This window comes from Falco punctatus (assembly GCF_963210335.1).
Source record: "Falco punctatus genome assembly, chromosome: 8".
NCBI lineage: Eukaryota > Metazoa > Chordata > Aves > Falconiformes > Falconidae > Falco > Falco punctatus.
In genome coordinates, this window is record NC_137588.1 from 40,852,490 (window position 1) to 40,878,447 (window position 25,958).

Consider the following 25,958-nt stretch of genomic DNA (forward strand, 5'->3'; position numbering starts at 1 on the left):
GCTAGTAGGGATGGTCCGCTGTTCGGAGTAGTGAGGCACAGCCAACTCGATAATGGGAGACAGAAGCTCACCATGGAAAAGCTGAGCATCCTGTACTTGCAGAGTGGTAGGAGCATGTGGGGATAGAGTGCTTGGGAATGGAGAAGCATGAGACTGCTACCCGTTTGGTGTGATCCTGAGGTTAGATGGGTTCAGCCATATCTTAAAATCACACCCCATTTAGATAAAGCTGCGTTTTTGCTGCAGGCTAGAGTTGTAAGCACGGGGTCAGTTAACAACAGGTCCCTGAAATCTGTCCTAACTTGTTTGGGTGCCTGAGTCCATAGTAGAGAACAATGGTATCTGCAGTAATGTTAATTGAGAGTCACACCTCAATTCATTATGCAGCAACTTTCCCTTATAGGTAGGTTTCCTCAGGATGAAATGTAATTCCATGACAAAAGCCTGTGAGAACATTTGAGTACATCTTGTGAGAACACCTCTGTACTCTGTTGCTCATCTCTGGAATGTCTTAAGTGTAGGTAGCATTTTTTCCTTCTCCTTCAATTTAAGAAAACCTTGGAAAGAAGTACCTCAGGCAGCTTCGGTTGTACTTTGAATTACGTGGTGCCAAATTTCATATTGCATCTGCTTGCAAAATTGAGCGGTAGTCAGCTTGGTACAATTTCTGTGTTGATCGGAATCAGCTGAGATGTCCCATATTTGAATAATTTAGATCAGGGGTTCTCAAACTACGGCCCGCGGGCCGGATATGGCCCCCCAGGGTGCTCAATCCGCCCCCCGGTATTTACAGACCCCCCTGCCCCCCCCCCCCCCCGCCGGGGGTTGGTGGGGGGAAACCAAGCAGCCGCAGATGACTGCCTGCCACTTCATCCGCACTGCCCCCCTGGTTAAAAAGTTTGAGGACCCCTGATTTAGATCAATAGACAACAAATTAGCTTATATTAATCTTGGTTTTAATTATCTTTTTCGTAAGAAAGATCACTTGGATTAGTGCTAGACATTCAAAAGGTTATTTGTAATTTATTTTGCCAACAAAGCCAGTAAACTATGCCTTGTTTATACTTCTTTGAACAGTTATATGCCTTAGCATATTTAGCATTTGAACTGTTCAACTTTTTGAGAGATAAATAACACATTCAATAATTACATAAACAAAACTACAGTTAAACGTTAGGCACTGGTGGTAAACATTAATTGTAGGACTGGAATTTCTGTAACAAGTAGAGAACTGAAGCAGAACTGAATTATATACCAGATATGAAAAGAAGTAGAGAAAATAGTTTTGTTAAACTAAAAGTAATATCAATATAGACTGTCATCACTTTGCATTGAATGTTGACTAGTTCTGAGTCAAAGAAATGAAGTTTTGAGAATATACTATTCTAAAAATTTGATTTTCATCCACTTTGCAAATTCCTACTTGTTAATATGTCATAGTGACCGTATGCTGTGACTGAAAGTGTTGGGTTAAAATATTGTCCATGTTCATAACAGAAGTGCTCTAAGTATAAGGGAGCAGAAGTTTGCAGGAAAACCCCCCAAACTTAGTTCTTTTCCTAATTTACTTTGGCGAACTCTGTGATTGATACATTTAAACCAACAACATGCCTAGTCTTTTATGGTAGAAGGAGAGTTTACCACACCTGATTCTCATTGTTTTGGGGTTTGTTTTGTTTCTTTGTTTTTTAAAAAAAATTTTTTTTCAGAAATAAAGCGACAATGAAATGCCTGGAGTAAGAATTTCAGACTTTAGACAGAAATATGCTTTCGGTCTGTTAGTATTGTAAATGCACATTTCTGAGTGGGAAGAGTAGGTAAGCTGATAACCAGAGTTGTATTCTCTCTAAGAAGCTGGCTTGGAGAAAAAAGCCGTTTCTTGCTGGTAGATGTGTGAGGATAGCACTGGGTTGCTTTTGTCTAATAGACTTTATTTCTCTGATCTCTGAAGTTTGGAGGGCTCAACACCTCACCAATATGTTTACTGCAGCATGTGTTTTCTTTCTAAAGTATTTTCTCATGTTTACATCATGTTCAATTGCAAGAAGTCAGGGCTTACCCAACTTGCTTGTGAGACTGTTCTCCCGTTTGTTGGATGTCATTTTTCTGTCAGTTTTCTGTATCAGTAAACTATCTGATCATGTCCCCCTTTACTATGCAAAGTAGTTCGTGTATGTACCAATTCTTAGCCAGCATATTTATAAATACTTCCTCTCCCCCTTTCCCTAACTGTTTTCTGTTGTTTACACTTTAATTCATAATTTGATTTTCTTAGCTTTCTACCATTTTTATGGCTGCAACTCACATTTTGTATCTGTTTGACAATTTGGGTCGCATAACAAGAACTGTTCTACTTTGAAGCATCCTCATAATGTCTGATTCCCCTGTGTTAAACAAAATACTGCATGTCTGGCAGCAGTATCAAATGACGAGAGAGAGAGAGACGCTATTATTACAGAAAGTTCAAAAATAATAGTACATATGTTTCTTGAGTTAAAGATGTTTGAATTAAAATGGAATTTTGTAGTTTTTAGTAATTTGAATTCCTAGCAATTAGTATACGTGTACTTGTGTTTTAGTTTTTTTGATGCTGTTCTAAGTTGTCCTAACTTTAGAACTGATCTCTAATATCTTTATACGTAGTATCTAATATGATGGATTTCTCTTTGGTTCATCAGGTCTTCAGTACTACAGGTTTCCTCACATTGGCGAGGACATTTGTTATAAAAACTCTCCAAAATAGAAATTCCCCATATTGGTGTGTGTAGTTCAGTTAAATAAAAATCCATAGTAAGAACTTTGGATCCTACTGGATCATTTCCTGGAAGGAAAATGTTACACATAAGTTGGAAGGTTAAATGTGTAGTGGATCAAGAGAGGGACAGGTCCTGTAAGCAGCTTGTTCTTGAACGTACACCTGAAACATTCCAGGAAATTGCATTACTGATGAAGATTGAATTAGTGAGTTTATTGGTGCCTAGACTCTTGGTAACTTCTTGCCACCTTAGCACTGAAGTGTTCTGCTTTGGCCACAGAACCTTATTTTTAATACGTCTTTCACTGAAATAGCCGTACATGTTCACAGCTCTGCATCTTTGTCTGTTGTAACCAGCCTTTAGGCTTGTGATAGGCAGCAGCAGGACGAGACTCCACTTAACTTGTGTGGCACGGATGAAAATGGATGTTTTGAAAGATCTGATCTTTACTATTAAGGTAACATGGTTTCTTTGCTAATAAATATCATAGAGCAAGTAGCCTCAGCCATCTTAGCCACATGAGGCTCTTGAGTAGCTTCAAGTGAGGTTTCTATGCTGGGACCAGGGAGAATGTGTGGTGTTACAAAGTTGTTGGATAATACAAATCTCTGATTGTGGGAGGAAGTGAGGCAGCAGCCACTACTGCGCTGCCTTTCCTAGGTCCTTGCGGCCTCCCACCAGGTAAATGGATCCAGCAGGGAGCTGTAGTCACCTTCTGCTGGAGAATCTCCACAGTCCTCCCTCCCGGTGACTTTTCCTCCCCTCTTTTGCAAGAAGCACGGTTTTGTGACTCACGTTCCCATGAAGGTTTGATGCATGGAGCCAGGAATCAAACCGATTTTTTAGCTTCTGCGTGTAATACTGTATTTAATAAAGGGGGAAACTAGTTGTGGAATCTCAGCCTTTTAAAATACATTGTGGAGTTAATTCCATGAAAAATAGGAAAGAGCAATTATATATGTAGTTGTATAGCTTTCCATCCTTGGGACAATCAAGTTATGCTAATTGAAGCAGACTGTCAAGAAAATAAAAGGGAATTCTTCAGGTTCAATCTCTGCTGTGTAAGGTTGCATTTATTAGGTGGGTAATGATACAAATGTATCGCTAGGAGACCGCTTTCCCTGTGTTGTGACTAGATGTTATGTAATAGGAATTTTCCCTTATGGTCATGCCAAAGTATCTTGCGGAAGAAAGGTACCACTTTTCAGGAAACACTTACAAAGCACCATATTCAGCCTTTCCAAAAGTCATTCCTACTAATTCAGTTTAATTCATTGTTATAACATTGTTTCTATTTTTAGTAATTCATTTATATGCATATTTTGACAGACTGGAAACTTGTATAATTGAATGTTGCCTTGAAATATAGTGCTGTAGTTTGTTTGGGTTTCTTTTGACATTTCATAAACAGTAACAGTTTTGTGTCAATTATATGTTCATAAATAGTGAACAGTCATTATTTATAGAAATGAAAGATTGCTCATGTTCTTCCCATACATTGCTGCTCTCCCACTCAGTAGGGTGATATTTGGGTTGCCTCACAGTTATTTCGTGTGCATTATTACACAGGATGATTGAAATTGCATGGCTTGCCTTTTCTGTATTAAGAGATTTTTTCTTTTCTCTCTCTCGTGTTGTGTTTTGTTTTTTTTTTTTGTTTTTTTTTTTTTTTTCAGCGCACACACAGAGAAAAGTTAACTAGAGAAACACAAAAATGATGGCAACATTCTGTGGTCACTTCCCCTGCATCTGCATCTCATGGGCTAATTCTCACTCTTATTTCCTAGCTTGCATGTAGTGATTTTATAGTGCTTAAATTGGCTTTAGTCAGACTACCAGAGAGGAAATTAAGGATTTCAGGCTTTTTTTTTCGTTCAAACTGGATTTTTCTTCATTTAGATGCACATCTGCTATGTAGACATATGTATCTAGACATGAAGTGTCACCCAAGGACACTGGGCGCAGTTAGGTGCTGTTGGTAGCCCTTCTGTTGTATTGTTCCAGCCTACATTAGCATTTGTGAGAGATAAGGTTCTGGTGAGTATCATCAGGTGATGTATTTAAAGTATTCACAGAATGGCTTGTCTTTGGTTTTTAGATTGCACTAGCATTGCTTTGAAGAGGGAAGAAAGTCAGGGAAATGTGTGTGGGTGGGGTGTTTTTGTTGCCATATTAGTTCACTCCTGAAATAATAGAATGGCTTTAGAGTAGCTAAAGAATAAAAACCTTAGCAATTCCAGGGACTTTGGTGAATTTTTATGATGGCATAGTACAGTTTGATTCACTTTGCTGCTGTCTTCATTGAGTCATCTGTAACAGCAGCCTATCATTAGTACTGTTTGTTTTGTACCTGTAGGCATAATTCAGCAGTCTCAAAGGTGAGTGCGTGGCAAGTGATTCTTGTCATTATTTAAGTACAAAACCAAAAAGGACAGGGAGTATCACACTGGAAAAACATGACATGGCCAAAAGTGAAACTGAGAAGGAAACTTCAGTTTTATGAGCTCTTGCCACTTGTAAGGAGAATCATACACCATACCTTCTCCTGCTTCTTGTAGGTGCCTTTGAGCTTCCTTCCACAGAATGCCTGAAACCCCTTAGGGAAATAAATGATCAGCTTTGATAATTCACTAAAATACTTACTTTTCAAAATAAAAGCATTGTATTTCTGCTAAGATATTCATTGCTGTCTCCACGGTGAAAATTGCCATGGCGCACAGACAGGTTTCCTGCTTGATGTAAGACTCCTTATTTCAGTTGTTTTCCATCTCGGGGCAGAGGAAGGGGAAAGAAAGGAAAACAGGTCTGTAGCTATCTTCTGCTCCCTGCCCTCCCCCGCCACCTTTCAGCTGCTGAGATCCACTTTCAGTTACAGTAATGTTAAGGTAAGAAGTCAGTCATACTTCAGGTAATTGGTTGAAACTTCGTTTATGCTAAGTTGATATGCCCAGCAATCTGTTTTTAAAAAAGAAAAAGAAAAAAAAAAAAAGCTTTGCCAGTAAACTTCTAATGGCTCGAGAAGATGTTCATCCTGTTGGTGTTGTGGAGACAAATTAATCCTGCTTGATAGAAAAAACCAAGCTCTTTCTGCACTGAGGAGGATAGATGTTCATTGGCCATGTTTCTTCTGGCAGTTAAGGATTGAAAGGGTTAACTGCAGAAGGAAACAAAAGATGGTGCTTGAGTTCATACTTTTGTCTTGGAGAGCTTTTAAAGAAGCCCAACAGTATGAGTGTGCTGGTGTGTGAAAAGAGGGAGCAGATAGGGCTGTGGCTTTTGATCAAAGTAGCTTTTGAGCTTGGTGACACATTTTTCTTTAAGTGTTGCCAACAGGTGTTATCTGTGCTGGAGACTTTGCAGGAGGAGCCTGCAAGTTTCAGACTAAAATTCTGTAAATTTTTGTTGGTGTTTTTTTAATTGGATATAAAAGTGTCAATTAATTTGTATTTCCTAGTTTGAGTATAGTGTTATGCAAATAGGATCTCTAGGGCTTTAGTCAGTTTTCCTTGTTTTCTCTGCTTTAATTCTGTTCTTGATTGCAGGTAGATTGGAAGCCCAAATTTAGGTCAGTGTAGAAATAAGTCCTTTTGAGTAGGTAAAGCTGTTAATAAATTTACTTTTTGCTTCCTTCGTACTTTGAGTGGAGGACTATAGAGTTAAAGCCATCTATCTCATTAAGGGAGTCAATTTTAACAGCTAAGCTGAGGTATATTATGTTGTTTCCCTTAAGTTGCAGTAACATCTGTCAAGATACTTCTCTCATTAAAGTCTACAGTGTTGCAATTGTGTAACTTAAATTGTGTGACCTGTAGCTCTGTTGTGAAAGTAGTGACAAAGAGGAAGTTATTTTCTTAAATAGTGGCACAGTAAACTCTTTTGGTACTTTCTACCTCACAGGGTAAATGTAAATATTAGTAAGTGAATGGGAGTGGTGGAATAACATTTTAAAGGTATGGTATAGTTTTAAGGAATGCAGAAGGGAACAGGTATGTTTAGTGCTAAAGGTTTGTCTTCTTGGGTGTCTGCATCCAAGATGGAATTGCTCACTGCCGTTCCATAATCAGGACAGATCTGCTTTTCAGTGTGAAGATGGTATTCAACCACAGGCATCTCAAACCATGCTCATTCAAAAAAAAATTAGCACACTAATTTAAAGTATGATAAACTCTGTTTCAGAGAGAGTGCAATGGGAGGTGGTTACAGGGAGCTTAAAGGATAAGGAACAAACCAAACCTGTCTGTAGAATCCAAGTGTTCTGTTTTAAAGCAGCGGAATAAAAGGAAGCATATTGGTAAACATAGTTCTAATGGGTAAAAAATAATGTTCGGTATTGATCACTGTTTCCCTTGAAGCTTAACAAAAATAATCTTTAGGAGAATATTACTTCTTGACTTACTATTATTGCTAAACTTTTTTTCCTAGAGAAGAATGTCTCAGATAGAAAGTTTAGAAAGAACGTGAAACCTGGGGTATTTCAGGGATGAAAGTCAGTAGCAGTTGAAGCTCTGATTTGGACTTTGACGTTGGTTCTAAATGTGTGCAACCAAAGCTAAGTCTTTTTAGGTACCAATATTTAGGATTTTTTTGGTTTTCCCCTCTGAGGAAAAATTAAAGCCGGGATTGCAGTGTCTCAGTACGGGTTCAGAGGTGTGATTCAAGTCTTGTTCTGGATGAAAGCTGCTACTTACTCTGTCTGTCAACCCGGCTGTGAATGGCTGTCAAGTCATTCAGACTGGAGCTTTGAAGGTGGTGGTGTGGCACTGCTAGGTGCATGGTGTGACACTGCTAGGTGCAGCGTACTCTTCTGTGTCGCTCCACATGGAATGAGTGGATTCATGCTGGCAGGACAGGCAGTTTACACCATGGAAAACATACTGGAATATATAAAGCCAGTGACTTGAGCAATTTGCTGTAAACTGTTGTCAGTGTGGTTATTGTACCGTGAAGGTACAGTGATGACTAAAGTGCATCTAGAGAGATGAATCTTTCAGTTGGAGAACAATTTTGTTTTAATGTGTAAATATGCTAAAGCAGCAGTATTACATACACTAAACATATAGATATTTCTGTTATGTTTTTAGTTGAAGAAGTACTCCAATCTAAGCTGTATTTGAAGTTTTTTAGTCAAACTAGTGTGAAAGGTTTGGATGTGCTTTTTAAGAAAATAGTGGGTAATAACTCTTTGACAGGTACTCTGTTTTATTCCCATGGCAGCACGTTGTTTGCTATCATCACTGTTTCCTCTAATGTTCAGTTATTTTGTATGAAATCTTTTTATCTTCCCTACTGCAGAACGAAATTTAAAGTGTGGTGTATGTCTTTCAAAACCATAAGAAAAGGTGAAAGATAGACAAAATGGTGTGTTGGTAAACCAGTTAGTAAATCTATCTTTAAAAACACTTTCAGGTTTAATAAAGCCATTTAATTAGACCAACTTTCAGGAGTTAAAATCTGTATTTTCCTTAACTTTATGTTCAGCAGAAAGGTATTTTTTTTTCCCTCCTAATTTTAAAAATTAAATAGCTTATCTGTGTCTTTTGAAGCTCTACCGTTTGATGAGTGACAGTAATAGTGTTAAGACTTTTCTGTTGGAAAGCTGTGTTATGCTTGAAGGCTCTTTGTTGTAAAGTGTGTACTAACGTATTGTCAGATTTTCCTTGGGAACTCATTTGTATGCTTACTAGCAGTGTTACAGAAACTGAGAATCTGAATTACTCATCTGCAGTGTTTAGTGGGCTATGGAGCTAAAAGGTGTTTGGGATTTTGGTTGGTGTCTGTCCTTCTTAAATACTTCCAGAAAAATTTGAACCATATTTACCCGTTCATTACTTAGGCCATGTGGGCTAAGGGTGATTTCTCTACAAGTTATTTAATCCCATTTTAGGAGAGTGTCCGTGTTTGTTTGATTTTTGGCGTCTGGTGGTCAACTATTAAGTTGGTCAGTCTTCAGTTGGTTGGTTGTGTAAGGAATGCATCTTCAGCAAATTTGTCAGTGATCCTGTGTTAGGGGAGGAGGAGTTGGCTTGCCAACTGTGGAGCGTCTGTCTTTGTGGATGCTGAGAAACCAGAGGACTGGCTCAGCTGAAATGTGAAGTTAAAAGTGCACAAATTCTGTACTTGAGGCAGCATAATAATGCTGTGGCGATAGTGGCAGGGTACTGCCCAGCTGATGAGCAGCACTGATGGAAAGAAAGGAGCAGGCAGTGGGCCAGCAGTGTGTGCACACTGTGTGCCTGAGGCATGCTGTAAACTGGGCTACCTTAGGAGGAATGTGGCTATGAAAGGGGGAAGTTATGATGCTCCTCCACTTGTCAGTAGCGAGGCTGCTCTTGCAACGCTCTTTGCTGTTACTCTGCTTTCCCCAAATTTCTCAAAGCTGTTGAGAAACTCTAAGATAATCTATCAGTGGGCTGCCAAGAGTGGCTAAAAGCTTAGACTGTAGGTACTATGAGGAGAGAGTGAAGCAACTGCTCTTGTTACCTTTGGCAAAAGAGGGTTACTGAACAGCCTCACTGTTCAGTAACTGAAACAGGTTACTTAGTGGGGCTGTGGAAACTGGAGGTTTTCAGGACTTGAAAATGTCATGGCTGACCTACCTAGTGTTGGAGATAATTGTCTTCAAATAGGAGTTGAACAGATACCCTCCACAAGTCCTTCCTAAAAGCATTTCTGTGGTACTCCCGTGTACTGTGTTGTTAACTGTTACGAGACAACTCTAGGGACATCAATTGAAAGCAACACAGTAATGAAACAAATTTTATTTAGCTGAATTATCTACTCAGTGCTGTGAAGCTCTCCAAGGCAGATTTTAGTGGTGGAGTGATAGATTTACTCAGTATGTAGTAACTCAAGCAGATCACACCAGATACTTGATTGCATGCTTGTCTTAATTCTAATAGCATTCACTTGGGAGCCCCTGATAGTTTGATTTAATGTTGCTTCATCTGCTACAGGAGATTCCCAAAGCTGCTCTTTCAGTCACTGATTTGTTATATTCTAACTTTGCAGAAATTGCGTTATTTGTGTTTCTGCAAGATCTTAATATTCAAAAGGGTATAATTTATTCAATGTCATTTACATGTTTTTAAAGATTTGCTTTCATTCACTATTTTTATTTTTTTTTTACTAATGTTTCATAGAATTAAATTCTATTCTTGAGACAATTTACCAAGCATGTAGCACAGAATCTCTGCATGCAGGACCACCATGTGTGCCAGACTGCATTGCAATCAGGTTACTGAAATGCAGGCCAGTTCTGTTAGTGGTGGTGATGCCTGGCAGCTGCTTGTGCACCCAGTCAGTCACTGGTGCTAATTGTGGGGAGGGCTACCCCCAGAAAACAGAAGGAGGAGATAGAGTAGCAAGGTCTTTTTTTGTTTGTGGGATGCTTTTTTTTTTTTTTCCCTGTTCAGAAAAAATACAACAAATAATCTTTCCAGCAGTTAGGTATGTGGGAATGGCTAGAGGACCACCTGAAGCCCCTGGGAAAAGCAAGGTAAGGTTGCATAGATCTCTGACAGAGCTGAGCTTCAATTTTGAGTTGATGTTCTGCTATGTCATCCTGCCTGCCTTTGAATTTTGGAAGCTGGAGGCAAGAATGCTATGGTGAGGAAAAACAGTGAAAGGAGAACAAAACTTTCAGGCTCCTGGCTCCACTAGAGACTAGTAGTTAATTGGCTAGGAGACTGCACTTTGCTTGTTCTATATTTGACTTAGATGGATGGAGAGCTCATGAATTTCCCAAGTAAATGGCTGCAGTGATTTAAGATCTTGTCCTGGTGCAGACTACTGCTCTTCCTTTTTACTGGACATACAGAAGACAGCATGTGCCACCGCAGCCATTTGGAGTCTTGGCATGAGACGTTTTTGTCATAGGCTGCACTGGAGGGCCTGAGGCATACACTTAGACGGTACAACTGCCAGCCTCTGGCTCAAGGAGGGAGACTGCAAGAGGGGTAGCATTGACAATCACCCCAGCAATCTGACAGGCTGCCAGACAGGCTCCTCTTGTGGCTGGTCAGTTCGTATCAGGTGTTCTGCTGACTGCACGGGAACGATACACAGTACTGTAAATCAGAACAGTGCAGTTGTACTGGTTGTCTTTACCAAGGTTTAACATGAGTATTCATGAAAAGCCTTCAAGAGAAAAGTTACAGCTTAGTGCTAACTTGCAGCAGTAGGTAGGTTTCGCTGAGTTAACAAATAAAATTGTGTGAAAAAAATCTTTGTCAACTAATACATTTATTATGAAATTTATTTCACTTGCAATGTTTCTGTAGAAATTGTGACTCCTGTCCTGTGAGAATAAAGTGAAGTGATACCTGTTTAGGGAGCCCATTCTCTTTGAGTCCTACTCTGTGAGAACTGCTCTTTGTGTTGCTCTTAACTAGTTGAACTTCCAAAGAAAGCAAGCTGTTAAGAATTGCTGGGTAGACAGGAATAATGAAATAAGCTATTATTTTGATTTGAATCAGTTGCTTACAGTACTTTAAAGGTCTTACTATGCATCTGTTAACTGAACTTGCATAAAGTTTTTCTGTGACAGGTTTTGATGGATTTGGCTTATACCAGCCCAAATTTTCTGCTTAATTTATTTTGTGTAGTTTGAATGTTTGACTTTTTCCCAGTCTGGTAGAAGGTGTGGGCTATTGCCTGAACAAAGGGTTCTTTTCAACTTTGTAGTCCTGCCTTAAATTCACTGGAGCTCCAAGAGTCCTGTCAGTTAGGAATCCATGGTATAGTAGATGATGGAGAACACACCTTCCAGCCTGGAAGCAAGCACCTTGCTGTCCTCTAAAATACAGTGCAGCCTCAACTCTTATCTGTGCCTCCTGTAGAACACCAGGAAGACAGTAGGAAAAAAGGATGAGTGTCTTTGTATATGTTTCTGTATGCTGATACCGAAATAAACAAACTCTTAAATTTCTTCTCTTGCAGGAACATCATTTGCAACGGGCTATCTCAGCACAACAAGTTTTCAGAGAAAAGAAAGAGAGCATGGTTATCCCAGTCCCTGAAGCAGAGAGCAATGTCAATTATTACAATCGTTTGTATAAAGGAGAGTTTAAGCAACCAAAGCAGTTCATTCACATTCAACGTAAGTTAACAAATGTTGGGTTTGTGTGTCTGTCTGTCCCCCCACCTCCCTGCCACCCCCCCCAGTCCTTTAATTAACTTGAGTAATCCTCAAACAGTCTTGAAGACAAAGTTGCCACAATATTCAGAAAGTGGGAGGACTGAAAAATCTGGGTGGGATTTATATAAGAGATACTAGAATTTACATATATCTGGAAGACTATAGGGTTGAAAGTAAATGTGAAGTGTTCTCTGCTGCATTTGTTTATGGGCTCTGTGCTGATGCTATATGTCCATGTACAGTAGCTGGGCAAGCCTTATCCTGTCTGTTGGTCATCCAGTAATGATCAAGCCATTCTTATTTTTTTTTTTTTTTATTTGTAATTCTGAGAAGAAATAACTAAACCAGCAAAGCTGCCTCCTAGTTGCTTATACTAATGCAGGGAGTGGAAGAGGGGTTGTTACTGCTCACTGAATGAGTCTGGAATGCCTGTTACCTCAAAGTTCCATATAAATGGAGATCAAAAAAATAGAAGAGTATTTGTAATGAAACCTGCCTTCATTTTATTGATCGTAATAGAGTTAATGGAGGTTCTGTTTTAGCTGTTCTAACAGTGGAGTTCAAGCTATGCAATGTGGCATGGATGTATTCTGGGCTATGGGTAATGGTTATTTGCGTTTTGCTAGAACTATGGAGTTCCCTTTCTGTGGGGAACTCTGAGCTTATTTTATAGGTCAAATGAAGTATTCTTCTGCATGAGTTTAGCTTCCTGTGTCTTAAAAGATCCAATTAATTTATCTAAACTTGCAGTTAATTACAATGGTCTCTGAATTTTAACACTTATTTTTGGTTGCTGCTCTGTTGACAAGTGACACACATTTATAAATCAGTTATTCCTTGGCACACAGATCATGTCTGTGTGGTTCTAGGGGGTTGTTTTGTGGCTTGGGAGTTCTCCCAGGAGTTGTGTTTTTTTTTTTTTTTTAAGTAAAACCTTAGATTCAATTACTGCAGCGTCTTGTCAGTCCTCATGGTAAAGCACAAATTCAGTCCTGGGTCTCTGCGGAGAAAACTTCTCATCACCAGTTAGTTCACAGTTTTGGTTCTTAGTTGTATTGGAAAGACTAATGTCAGGGGTATGATAAAACACCTTCAACAGGAATGTGGTCCTCTTGCCAGGCAGAATGTGTTGATAATCTTTTTCACACATTTCTTCAGCTGCCTCAACAAGAGGCTGTTGACCTGCATGTAGATTTGAGCAAGGAAAGCATTTTACGTTTCTGTGTCTTCTGCTTATAGACAGAACTGCAATTGAAGTTAGGCAAAGATTCTTAAGCGCAATACCAGCTATATATTGAAGGCCCTGGGTATTCATAAAATAAGAGATTTTTGGAAATAACTTTGCATTTGGAAATGCTTAAGATCTTCCATGATATGGTATAGATCATACTGGTAATGTGAGAAATGAGCTAGAAGGAAATTAAGTAATTTCTCTCCTTAATACAAGAAAGAAACCTGCAAGCAAGGGAGGCTGAATTAACTGAAATTAAGCTGCTGAATGAGAAATGTATTTTATTCTTTTCTTTGGACATTGCCAGTAACACTGTAAATATTGTAAATAAACGTGTCTGAAAGTTTTAAACATATTATGCCAAAATGTTCTTTGTTTTGTTGAGACTCACAGTCTTTCCGGACAGAATTGCAGAAGGTATTTAAGCTGAAAATAAACATCAGATCCTGCTCCAAGATAATTTTTCCCACATACTCTGGTTGGAGTAGGTGTGATACAAGCCAGCTTTATGCTATGTAAACTGCTTAGAAATTCTGTTTTCATGTTAAAAGCACAAAGAGCAACAATACTTAACTTTGGGCAGGGAAGTTATGTAAACTAATAGATGCCAAGAGGGCACGTACTGTAGTGAATACTTACTGGTGGTTATTTCTAGCAAATTATGTTTTGCTGTTCATCTGGTAGCCAAGGATTTTAATATTTTTAACTTACCAGTGATTCCAAGCAGAGAAGAGTTAATTTCTTTGAGGCATGGAATTCATGGATAAGCATGGTTCCAGGTACTAGTTGACCTAGGTAGCACCAACTCAGGTGACTTTGAACTGAATATAAAACAAAAGCCTTGAACTACTCTAATTATTCCAGTATGCTTAATAATTTAACAAGAATATTTCTAGTTCCAGTAACATGAAGATGCATTGTAAGTTATTAATATGCAGTAAAGAGAATAGGTTAAGTACACTTGTACCTGTGCTAGAATTATAGCTAAGTGGGTGTAAGAAAATCACTGTCCATAACAGAAATAGTAAGAATGGCACCAAAAAAAAAAAGTAATTTACATGTGTGTGTATATAAAGGGTAATGATACCAAACTAATGTTTTATCATAAGTAACAGAGATTGTTCAAATATAGGTCAAATAATCATCATTAAGTTGTATGGGATGAACTCTAGTCACTCTTTAAATTTAAAAAAAACCCAAAACCAAAGCACAAGAAACACAAGTGAAGCGTGTGCATTTCTTGTAACTGAGAGTTGGCTGGTTTTTATTCATTGTGTGTTCCATGTGTTTAGAAGTTGCTGTAGCAGGATCTGTTCAGGCTGTGGGCTTACAGCCTAGGTGTGTAAACAGGTATATATATTGCACCTTCCCTGTGAGCTGTTTCGGTGCTGCAGACTTGCCACTGAGGTGGTGTTTTGCTGGTTTGTTACTACTTTAGCTATAACTACCGTGATGTGGTGGTTCATTTGCTCTTGGTCAGTACAGATGTAGCTGCTGCCATCAGGATGGACACTGCTCCTTTCTTACTGCCAGCGTGCCTCTGGTGGCAGTTGTGTTCATGGGTGAGTCAGCTCTGGGAAGTGATCTGGCAGAAAGCTTATCTTTCATTTTTTGGTTAGGTTAACCTCCATACTAGGTATCAGTTTTCTGTTGTGGCTTGTTGCATGATTGCTGGTGTAGCAAGGTGATAGGAACGTGGCTTACTGGGGAGGGAAGCTAGTGGAACCGCTTGTTTCAGTGGTAACTCATGCCAATGACAGCTTAAAATGACTGTGGAACCACAGCCTTAATTTTGTTAAGTAAATTAAATTAGTTAATTTAGCTAAGTTAAACCGAATTTAGTGTAACTTACAGAAATGCAGTTTGTTTTTAAGTTAGTATAAACCCAGCTCCTAGGGGAGCTTAAGTAAACAAAAGCAAATCTGTCTGACAGGTACTGCCATTGGGAATGGTTAAAGTGGTAGAGGATGTAAACTGGGATGTTGGTTCTGCAACAGAAATTAGCAAGCAAAAAGTTTTGAGCATTCATATGAAGTAAACTTAATGGGTAGGATCACTGGGGCCCTGTCTAACAGTGCACTGTAGAAACATGCAGTGTGGAGGAATGCAGCAGCTTTGGAGTAGGAGAGCTAGATTCATCAGTCAATCACAAGAATCTCCCAGGAACAACCAAGAAAAAGGGATATAGGTCCATTTTAAACTATGTGAACTGGCAGATTGGTTGCTCTTAGAATGCTGTGTTTAACTAGTAGCGGGTCATCTGAAATACAGTGCTTTCTGTGGCTGAGTGGTTTTGCGCTAATTCATGCAGGCGTGAATGAACAGTTCCACCTGTTGCTATGGCAGGGGTAGGAGCAGAGAGGTGGTGATGGGTGGTTACATCAGGGAGCACATAAACCACCTGTATCTTGTGATGGCTTTTGAAGCCAGCAAGCTGCCATACTGGAGGCCAACTCCAGGATGAAAGATGTCTTCTTCTGGAACCAGTACAGTTCACTCAATGCTTGGGAAAAGAAGAAAAGTGGTGATTGAGGATGGCACTGAAGGTGCGTTTTGGAGAGCAATGATAGATAAAGGGAAGGTGGACACTTGATGAGTGTCTGAGAGCTGTGGTGAGCCAGCTTGGGTCGATTAACTCGTTATGATTGCATGCATTGGTTAGAGCAATAGCATTGCATTTCCCGAGCCTCATATGCTTCCACAGGCTGCTGAGGCTCTCTGGCCTTCCTTTCTGCATTGACACAGGAGTTGGAATACAAGTGTTACTTCCATTACTTCAGTGTCCTTAACCTGCAGCCTCCATGTAAACCCCCTTTCTTTGAGAGCGAACTGTATTGGTAACTACAGGTCATGAAAATAGTATGAGAGGCATTGCTAGCAAAAGAAAAGCATTGCGAGATGGTATGAAAAACAGTGTATGTGACAAGGGCTACTACTGTTCTCACATCACAGTACTGACGTCTTTTTGTTTAAGAAAGTGAGACTGGATTTATTTGATTTAATTTGTTCCTGGCAAGTACATGTTGGATACCTTTTATCTTGTCATCTTGATTATTTCTCAAAATATTTTTGTAGAGTTGAAGTTCAGGGTGTAGTTTTTGGGTTTTGTTTTTGTTTTCTTAATGATTACAGGTTTTTTTCGATTTTCCAGTTCTTTAGCACTTCATTTGTTATTCATGAAGTCTCAAAATGACTGCTAAGAGGGCTGATGTTTTATGAGCAAATAATTTAGTCCAACATACGAAGTTAGGCGGACTTGATATGTTACTTAGCTGCAGTTCACAGGGGCAGATGAACCAATGTAATGGTTGGAGGGGAGGTTCCACTTTGCTTCCCTGTTCCACTTCTGGTTGCACACGCACCTCTGTGTCTTGAACTGGTCCTGGTGTTTACCGGGTGCCCCTGCAAACTGGTTTGGCTTGCTAGCAGTGGGAGGGAGGGACTCCCCTGTTTTCAGCAAAGATGTACTGTAGGGTTGCATTAGGTGCTGGCAGTGCGGTAATCTGCCTTCCCTTTTTGAGATGGAGATCTTGCCGTCTTGTCACTACTATTCATAATGCATTCCTGGGGGTGGTTGGTCTTTTAAGTTGCTTGTCGGTGGAATGGTTGGGCTTCTTTTCTTCTTGCTAGCCTTAGTGTCTCCTTAGCATCTCACTCGAGCCTGCCTGATTTAGTTCTGAAAGGTGGTGCAGGAAGGTACATGGTTCAAGACAAAGGCAAGTTCACTGGCACTGCTTACAATTTACAGGTGAACAGCGTCACGTCTTCTCTGCATAGGGATCTTCCTGCTCTCTGGTAGTCTGGTTTAAAGAAATTGTCTTAAAACGTTATGTTTGCAGGGAATTGATTACCTGATCAGTAGATAATTTAGTAATAGGTTGACATTGCTTTTTTTTTTTTTTATCTGTAAGATCCAACATCTGTCTGAGGGTAAACAAGCAGTGCCTTTTCTGCACTTGTATGGATTTCTGGGTATTGTCACATCATCTGCAAAAACATGGTTAAACATCTGTTTTTTGGAGTAGAGAGACCGGCTTTATTGTTAGGAGAGTTTTTCCAAAATAACGGGAATACCTGGTCTAGAAAACTTTGACCACCTCCCTTGAGCAGAGTTGTGAGTATGTGATTTCACAGTGTACATTAGGGCTGTAGTAGTTTCATAGGCACTGGGGGTGGTCTTGGGTCAGGGAAAACAACTGTAATTACTTTCTGGTGAAAGTGGTAGCTCATGCTTAAGAGGTCAGTGAATTACAGTTGTAGTGGAGGGGAAGTGCAATATCAGGGATCGTTCCACAGCAGCAGGAGAAGTAGGAGCTGCCAGGGCTGGACTTCCCTGGCAGAGCTCTGAAGAATTCAGAAATGCTGGTGTATGACAGTTGGAGTCAGACATACTCAGCCCACGTTTGAGCACAGGTCAGTGCTGTACGAGAGAGAAGCTTTTTCCAGTGTTGGGAAGTGAGGGTTACAGCTCAGACGGGACAATTCACCGCGTTTCGGTCTGTGGCTGATGTGATGGTGATGTGATGTGGGTGATGTGATGCTGGTGCCAACACTGTGCTCCCAGGTGGCTCTGCTGGGACCACACGGGAGAAGTTGGAGCAAAGCTTACAGGCACTGAAGATGGTAGGTAGCAGACTGGTTTCATCAAGTCCAGCGCAGGCCCTTGGCTGCTAGTTTGTTGTTTGGCTGTTCAGCTTATTGGACAGGATCATGTGACAGTCACCCCAGGTACTTTAAATCTAAGTGCATAGTTTGGCCTGGTGATATTTTTAGTGCATTTTTACAAACTGAATTATTTTTTTTAAAAAGGGTCAGTTTTTATCTCAAAACTTATGCCAGATGCCACTGGAGAAGCAGGATCCAGTGTTGTAAGCTGTAGTGCAAATATGGTGGTTAGAGGGAGAGCTGTGGGTCATGTGCCCAATGACAGCGTCTTAAATAAAGTTGCTATGCATCTTTTATTATCAAATTAATATTATTAATAATTCCATTTGATACATAGTTACAGTCTGCTACATTAATTTCTTCTTGAAATAAATTTTTATTGCATGCTTACACTGTGTGTGTTCATGTTTGGCCGGAGAAGCCTTCTCACCACGTGGTATTGTCAGAGTTTGTAGTTGAGCACTGTCTCTTCCGAGAGGTAGCAATTTACAGCTGGAAGTGGTGAGGGACTGCTTGTGAGCACTTCTCAGCTGTATCTGACAGAGCTTCCATGCGTAGCCAAGTAGATTACATGCTGGTAGTGGTTTAGCTATTCTGTTTCAGAAAGAGGGGTCTTGGGCTAGTTTGCGATATGGCAAGAGTATGCTGCTTACCACCTGTGTGTTGACTGGCCAGACCATGGGAGAGAATATACTATAACTTGCTTTAAAGATTTTATTTTTTTTTTTCAGTGTTTTTCTTTTGTTCCTGGTCTTCCAAGTTTTTGTTTTAAGGCTTTCACAGGGGAAGAGTCTTTACTGGAAAGCTCAGTAGCAGAGGTTTTCTTGAAGTTAGTGCTCAGATATAGCCGTGAGTTAAGAGCATAAATATAAGTGCTGTTTGTCTAGTAAGAACAGCATGTATTTCAAGAACCCTTCGCTGCTGTTAATACAGTTACTTGTTGATTGAATTATTTGGAGTGTTGTAGTTCTGCTTTTGGTGGGACCAGAAACTTTGTCTAAATGTGGAAAACTAATAGCACAATCTGTAATAAATGAGCTTTGCTGTAAAGTCAGGAACTTGCTCTTTGCTGAGTATGTGGGAATATTCAGGTTCTACATCTAGAGTTGAGTTGGTTTGGAAGAAAAGGTAACAATTCCCACAGTTAGTCTAGCATAGTTTGTGTCACAGTTATATGAAGGAAAAAAAAATAAAAAGGTTTAGTCTATTAAGTATTTTAAGATTCCAGATTTGTTAACTATTTAAAAATAAACAACTGACATTTTATTAGAGCTTCAGTGTAAGTGATTTTTCTCCAAGTCTGGGATTCGATTGAAAATTATCTTAATTGTTAAGAATCTTACTGTGATACTCTGGAGGACCTTTATTATAACAACAGTAAGAAACATTTTTGCTCTTGTTTTGTAAAGCTATATTAAAATTTCTGTGCATTTGTGGATTATTTTTTAACTAAAGCTTTTTTCCCTGTCACCCCTTCAAACCATTTGAAATAAAATGAAATTTCTTTGATTCTTCTCATATTGGAAGTCAGACACAAGCAACTTCTAACTACTGTCTTGCGGCTGTTTTATGGGGAAACTTTTTAGCGTAATGAAAAAAGTATTACAGCAGAGATGTGATAATCTGAAATTGTATCACTCATTTTATTTGATTGTCATATGCATGCTTCTGTATTTCCATAGTTTGTTGTTTCCCAAGCATTTCAGATTTTTCTGTGTGTATATTTTTGTTTCAGCTTTTAATCTGGACAACGAACAGCCAGATTATGATATGGATTCTGAGGATGAAACCTTACTGAACAGACTAAATCGGAAGATGGAAATCAAGCCGCTGCAGTTTGAAATAATGGTTGACAGGCTCGAAAAAGCCAGTTCTAGTCAGGTATTGTACTGTGTTAAGAAATCATGGAGGTTTCTTGATGTCTGCATTTTCTGATGGGGTGGTTCTGGGTGGTTTTTCATTTGCTAACTCAGTGTTTTATTTCCTACTAACAGAGTAAGTTGTGTTTGTGTGAGTCTGCAGTTAAACAGAAATCGCATTACTGTCCTTTATTGTCAATATTGGTAACTTCGAAGAAAAACAGGTGGGGAGGGAGCTTTGGGGGGCTGGTTGGAGGGAGTTGTTCTTAAATGCTAATGCCTGACCACAGCATGTTAGAGAGTACAGCTTAAAACATCTGGTTTTGCCTGGGTTGGTATGGAAGAAGCTTGTGGTGATCAGTAGGGCTATAGATTTGGCTATAAACATAAGAGAATCCAAAATCTTTGTTTCATTTGGTATGGGTGGACATTGACCTTAGTTGACATTTGAAGTGAAGCAAAGCATTTGTGAAGGTTGGGCCCTTGGAGTAGAAACTGCACAGATGCCAGAAAAAGTTATACTCAAATTCGGACTTGGAGGCCAGTTTCTTTGCTTTAGAAGTAGGTGTGTGCTGTGTGTTACTTTGTCATGGATAGAAGGTGCCAGTATCTTAACATCAGTTCCTATGGTGTTCCAAGATGCCAGTGTCTGGAGAAGGGTCTTAAAGCCAAAAATGTTACTCAAAAGTTACATCTGAAGGATCAGTTTCTGAAAGGCAAGTTTGAAATAGGTAGAGTTATTTCTCAGTGAGATGGATGTTTCGCAGGAGAGAAAAAATCCATTGCAGGATCTGCAGCTCTGCCTCAGTTAGTTAGCCTGATTTAGTTCAATGCTATGTGTTGAGAGCCCAGATTTTGTATTCTCTACGCCTTAGAGCAACTTTAACAAGGATTAGGTAAACATTTCTTACTGTGCTAAGATGGGATGTGAAGAAAAAAACCTGCGAAGTACACTGGATGATAACTTGTAGAACATGTGGTACTTGGATCTCTTAGAGCTTTGATATAGTTAACACTGTTTTGACTTACAGTTAAAGCAGTTCTGATTATCAGTTTTCAAGGTTAATTTGCATCCTCCTTATGTTCGTTTCATCTTTCCTGATTGCGTGAATAATGAAGATAAATTTAAGAACTGAATGATGTTTTCCTAAAATAAAATATTATGAGAAATAAATTTTTCTCTGTGGGCAGCCGCCCCTTTCTCTTTCCCTTAAATGTAAATAACGCCGAAACATAGCAGAACCAGAAAGTGCTTATTTAAGGAAGTCCATGACAGAAAAGCTGTTATGTGCACATGAAGCACTGTAATTGATTCTCATAGCATAGACTCCCTCTTTAAGGTGTGTGAAGAGAAATTCCTCTTCGCAGATTAAATCTGCGTGGAACTTCATGTATAGTATTTTTTGCCTGACTTCAGGGATTGTGAATTGTGTGTTCAAGCTTCTTGTCCTACTTTTGGGCTACAGAAAATTTTCAGCTGATATTGAGTATCTCTGTTTTAAGCTCTGTGTTAGGAATGCGAAGACAAAAAAAATTCTTGCAGGTTACTGGAGCCTGGGAAAGAAAGAAGTTTGGCTGCCTGGCAGATTCCTTCCCCACATGGGGTTATAGTGCTCTCAAATCCTGCTTGGAGCTACTACACAGTTTGCTTCAGTTTACATGACTTACCCTCTGAAATACAAAAGGATGCTGGTGGCAGTGCCTTCCTTGCCAGGGAGGGGGTTCCAGACATTCCTCTTGGGCTTTTTGGTAACCTGATTTAAGTAGGGAATATAGAGATTGCATCCATGTTACTTGCAAAAACAAGCAAGCAGGGTTAATTTAATGTTGCTAACTGTGCACTCAAGTCAGAGTAGATTTTTTTTTTAATTAAGAAATATGTTAATGGAAAAAAGGGAGCAAAGGACAAACAAGACTGAAATCGTTTTTAAGCACTGTTCACAGTGATGGAGCGATGTTTAAGTTGTGTGTTAGCTACATACATAATCATATCAACTTTTACATGTGGGTAGGATATGCTGGTGAGTATGTGTGTTTGATTAACCAGGCTAATGTCCATTCTAGTTAGAACAGATGCAAAATTATTGTTTTAATACTGCACAGAGGCATTAGTAGCCTGTTGGGTTTTTGGTGTTTGGTTTTTTTTTTTTTCTTCTTTTAAAAACAGTTCTGTGTTTTTCTAGTTCTACTGTAGATTGCAAGGGTTTTATTCTGCTCTGGCTGGAATTAACACTTATATAGTAGCAGTGGTTCTAGTTCGGATAGCCATATTTTTCTGAAATGTGTTGTTTCTTTTTCTGCTTACCCTAATGTAGGGACAAGTTTTAACATAGTTTGGCATGTTGTAGAACTGCAAATTTAGGTTGTCCAGTTGATACTTTTCAAGTTACAGGGAAGATGAAATGCTGTGCAAATTCTGTTTTAAGTAATATTAGAGATACTGTTTTCTTTTTATTTAATGAATGGGTTTCAGATGGTATGAGCATGTTAAGCAAACATACTAGTTAATCAGTGATGGGGTTTGCATTTATTTAGAGTCTGATTGCCATATAAAAAGCCGAACATTAAATGATAACTTTTCTTCTTTTTATTACCTGTGTTGAACTATCTCCTACTGAAATAACTTAGCTAAGGTGTGCACATCTTTGTGTCTCTGAGCTGTAATAAATAGGGACAGTCATTATCATTTTCTATCACAAAATAAACATTTTGGGGTAAAAATTAAGAAACTGATTTACTTCAGAATATTTTCTGTCTACAGTAAAATATCTTCTAGTGGAATCAACATTAAACTGCAAAGAATCATACATTAATAATGGCTAACCAATAAGAAACTTCTGTTTTTAGGGAGAGAAATAGCCAAGTTACTGATTTTCAAATGATGATCTGCAGATTGTAGTAAGTCGTTTATATCCTGTGCTTGTAATTTTTTCAAACCATGTTTTCAGATTTCATGAAGAATTGATGAAGTGCTAGACTACTGTCTGAAAGTTTCTGAGAGATGATGATGCTAGTTCAGAAGAGCTGGGAACTATATATCTAACTTACGAAGACCAAGTGGTGGCTTAAGTTCTTCCATTTAGATACTTTTTCCTCCCTTTACTCTTGTGCTGGAAAAGAATTAAGTTTATTTAGAAAGCATACAAGAGATGTGTGGTGATTTTTCTCCCTGTACCACCACCTCACCCCCATTCCAATTGCACCTTTTGAATTTTGTCTTTTAGCTCGTAACACTTCAAGAAGCTAAATTGCTGCTAAATGAGGATGACTACCTTATTAAGGCTGTATATGACTACTGGGTAAGAAAGCGTAAGAATTGCAGAGGGCCGTCTCTCATCCCCCAAATCAAACAAGAAAAGAGGGATGGCTCCACCAACAACGACCCTTATGTTGCCTTCCGGAGGAGAACTGAGAAGATGCAGACCAGAAAGGTAACTTGTCAGATTTCACTGTGTTAAATCTGTCACTTTAAATCCTGCGGTCATAGGAATTGTTTTGATTCCTGCCCAGCATCTTGTGGGATCTGTCCTACGGTATCCACAGTTACTGATCTGATTATCTCTATTAATAGTTGCAATATTGGATGACCCAGCTAAACTTCAGACCTCCTGAATGATGTAGTCAGTGTGTAATCCATCAGTGCTCTATAGAGAATTTACAGTCTGTCCGTTTTTTAGAAAGCTGAAACTCAAAAGGTGATTTTTTTTGTAGGTATTGGCACATAAACAAGCAGCTGCGGGACTTGCTAGGTTACAAACTTATTTTTCTGTGAAAAAGGGAAAAATTACGTTCCATTTGCCATGGAGTAAACAGTTCAAGTTTTTTATTTGTAGCATGAATTGATGTGAACTAGGTAATCTGTAATTACACAGTATTTTACATCAACTTTGTACACATATGTAGACAACCTTACCATGTGCAGAATCAAGGTGGAAAAAGTGTTTTAGGAAGCCTTGAATTCCTTGTTCTGACAAACTTCTGCTGGGTTGATACAGAATCTGATCAGACAAAGCAGGGGAGGAAATTTCTGAAAAGTTCTTTTTCAGTTTACTCTTACAAGTTAGTGTTTGTGTTTTGTGGCCTTGTTTACCAGCTAGGTTATGCTTTAGGAAAAGCAGCTTCTGAATGTACTTGTATGATTCTCACTTGCAGCAGCATTATGTAACTGTTTTTTGCTATTTATGCCTCCCAGGTTTTGCTTTTGACTTAAAATTTGTTTAATCTTTCAATAGAATCGAAAGAACGATGAAGCATCTTATGAGAAGATGTTGAAATTAAGAAGAGAGTTTAGCAGAGCCATAACAATTTTGGAGATGATTAAGAGAAGAGAAAAAACAAAACGCGAGCTATTGCATTTAACATTAGAAGTTGTTGAGAAAAGGTAAAATTGCAAATTCTTATCTTTAAGAAGTCATTTATAATACCAAGGTTTTTAATTTTCATCAAATCTGAAAATACCTCCTCTAATATATTCCTGTATCGGTGCTAGTCTTCTGAACACATGCACGGCCGAAGACTTGTGTAGCACCATAAACTTCAGAAGCTAAATTAGAAAGGGTTTTATGCAAACTGTTTGTTTGTGTCTTTCAAGCAAGTGGAAATGCATTATTATATTTTTAATTGTGGTTTTTTAGGTACCATTTGGGTGATTATGGAGGTGAAATCCTCAATGAAGTGAAGCTTAATAGACCTGAAAAAGAGATGAGCACAACTCCATCCACTCTTCATAATGGAAATCATCACAAAGTTCAAGAATGTAAAGTTAAGGTAAGCTTTCTTCTGCTGTGAGTCTCTTGCTACCGGTTCCATCACCCTTTTGGATATACCCAGGAGACGGGAAAACTGAGTAGGAGGCTGCTGTGCTTGAAGGTGGGAGTCCAGGAGACTGCTGTGGTTTTTCCAGTTCAATGGTTGTTGTCTTTCCCACCTAAGTTTTTAAACGTTTGGCTGGCATTGCTGTTTGTTTCTGTGAACACCAGTGTTAGACTAGTCTCCATTTTTCTTCTTGGTTCTGTCTCTTTTGTTGTAAGGTGAAGTAAATGGGAAGGTGTTAAATGGCTAGCAGGACCTCATGAGATTGCCAAGTATAGCGAATTGTTTTTCCTTCTTACTTCAAAGGGAGACTAGTGCACTGAATTTTTCTGATGGTGGTGGTGTCCTTGAGCACTGACTGGCCCTCAGTGCAAAGGTAGTCCTGAAAATACAGGATTTTACTGAATTACAGCTAGAATGCCAAAGGACTGTAGAAACTATTCTGAACTGTTACTGATCTTTGATTAGTAAAATTTCCAGGTGCAGGAATGCATCTGTTACCTTGTTGACAGCTGAAAGAAGTTGTAAGCAACTAATGTTTTCAAAAACACTTACTAGAATTTGTAGTAGTTAGTTATTACTGAGGCCTGTATGCTTCTCAGTAATGCCGAGTAGACATTTTTATATCTGCTGCTACATAGCCCTCAGCATATTAGGTAAGTAGCAAACATAGGAAGGTGGATGAAAGAGGCTAAATTTGGAAACCCCTAGTTTCTGCAAAAGGATGAGAGAGTGCTCAGAGAGTGAGTGCAGGATGTACAGCTCAAGTTGCCATGTGTGACACACTAGTTATTTTGTCTTTCTAAAACTAGCAAAGTTGTGGAGTGCTGTACTTAAAGCTACTTTGACAAAGCCTTCCTTTACATTTTTTTTGTTTGTTTTAATCTATAGAGGAACCTAATTAATCTAGTTTTATAATTTACCTTGTTAGTAACATCTGGAGAATAAGAATGTATGAATAATAAGTAGCTAGAAATGCTAAACTTTAATGGTTTGGGGTTTTTTTTGTCTTACGAAGAAACTTACTCCACAAAAAAAAAAAATTAAGAAAAATACAGCAAAGGGATCTCTATCTTCTGTCACTATTCAGTTCCAGTACCAAATCAGGTCATAATGTTCTGCATACTCATTATGATGTTCTTATGAGGACAGTCTATACATCTGTGCAAAAGAGCATTATAATCTTTTTCCAAAGGATCCTAGTTGACCATGACTGTATTTGTTGGTTCTGGTGATGTGTGGTTCTGATAAAATTAAATGGAAGCTAATAATATTGTCACAAGCAGCTTACACTACAAGCAGCACTGTTGACAAATGTATCCATTTTGGGTTAATGTTTTTAAGATTGCTACTTGAGAATAAGGTTTGGTGGGGTTTTTTTTGCAGTTAATACAAGCATTAATTGAAAAATTAACTGCTTCCAATCTTAGCATAATTGTATTACTACAAGTGATTGTCTGCTTGTCTTGTTTCTACTTCTTCATATCATGTTTCCTTTA

At 38.9% G+C, this 25,958-nt stretch overlaps 1 protein-coding gene across 2 annotated transcripts in view; it reads left to right on the forward strand.

Annotated features, from left to right (window-relative positions):
- Positions 1-25,958, forward strand: part of EPC2 (enhancer of polycomb homolog 2) — a gene marked incomplete at its 5' end in the record, with an annotated part of 50,639 nt that overhangs the window by 6,897 nt on the left and 17,784 nt on the right. For both annotated transcript variants that reach the window (XM_080400070.1, XM_080400071.1), the window contains 5 exons: positions 11,694-11,853; positions 19,524-19,669; positions 22,872-23,078; positions 23,880-24,028; positions 24,282-24,414. In XM_080400070.1, the coding sequence (XP_080256196.1) occupies positions 11,694-11,853; positions 19,524-19,669; positions 22,872-23,078; positions 23,880-24,028; positions 24,282-24,414 (795 nt within the window). The remainder of the gene's footprint in view (positions 1-11,693; positions 11,854-19,523; positions 19,670-22,871; positions 23,079-23,879; positions 24,029-24,281; positions 24,415-25,958) is intronic.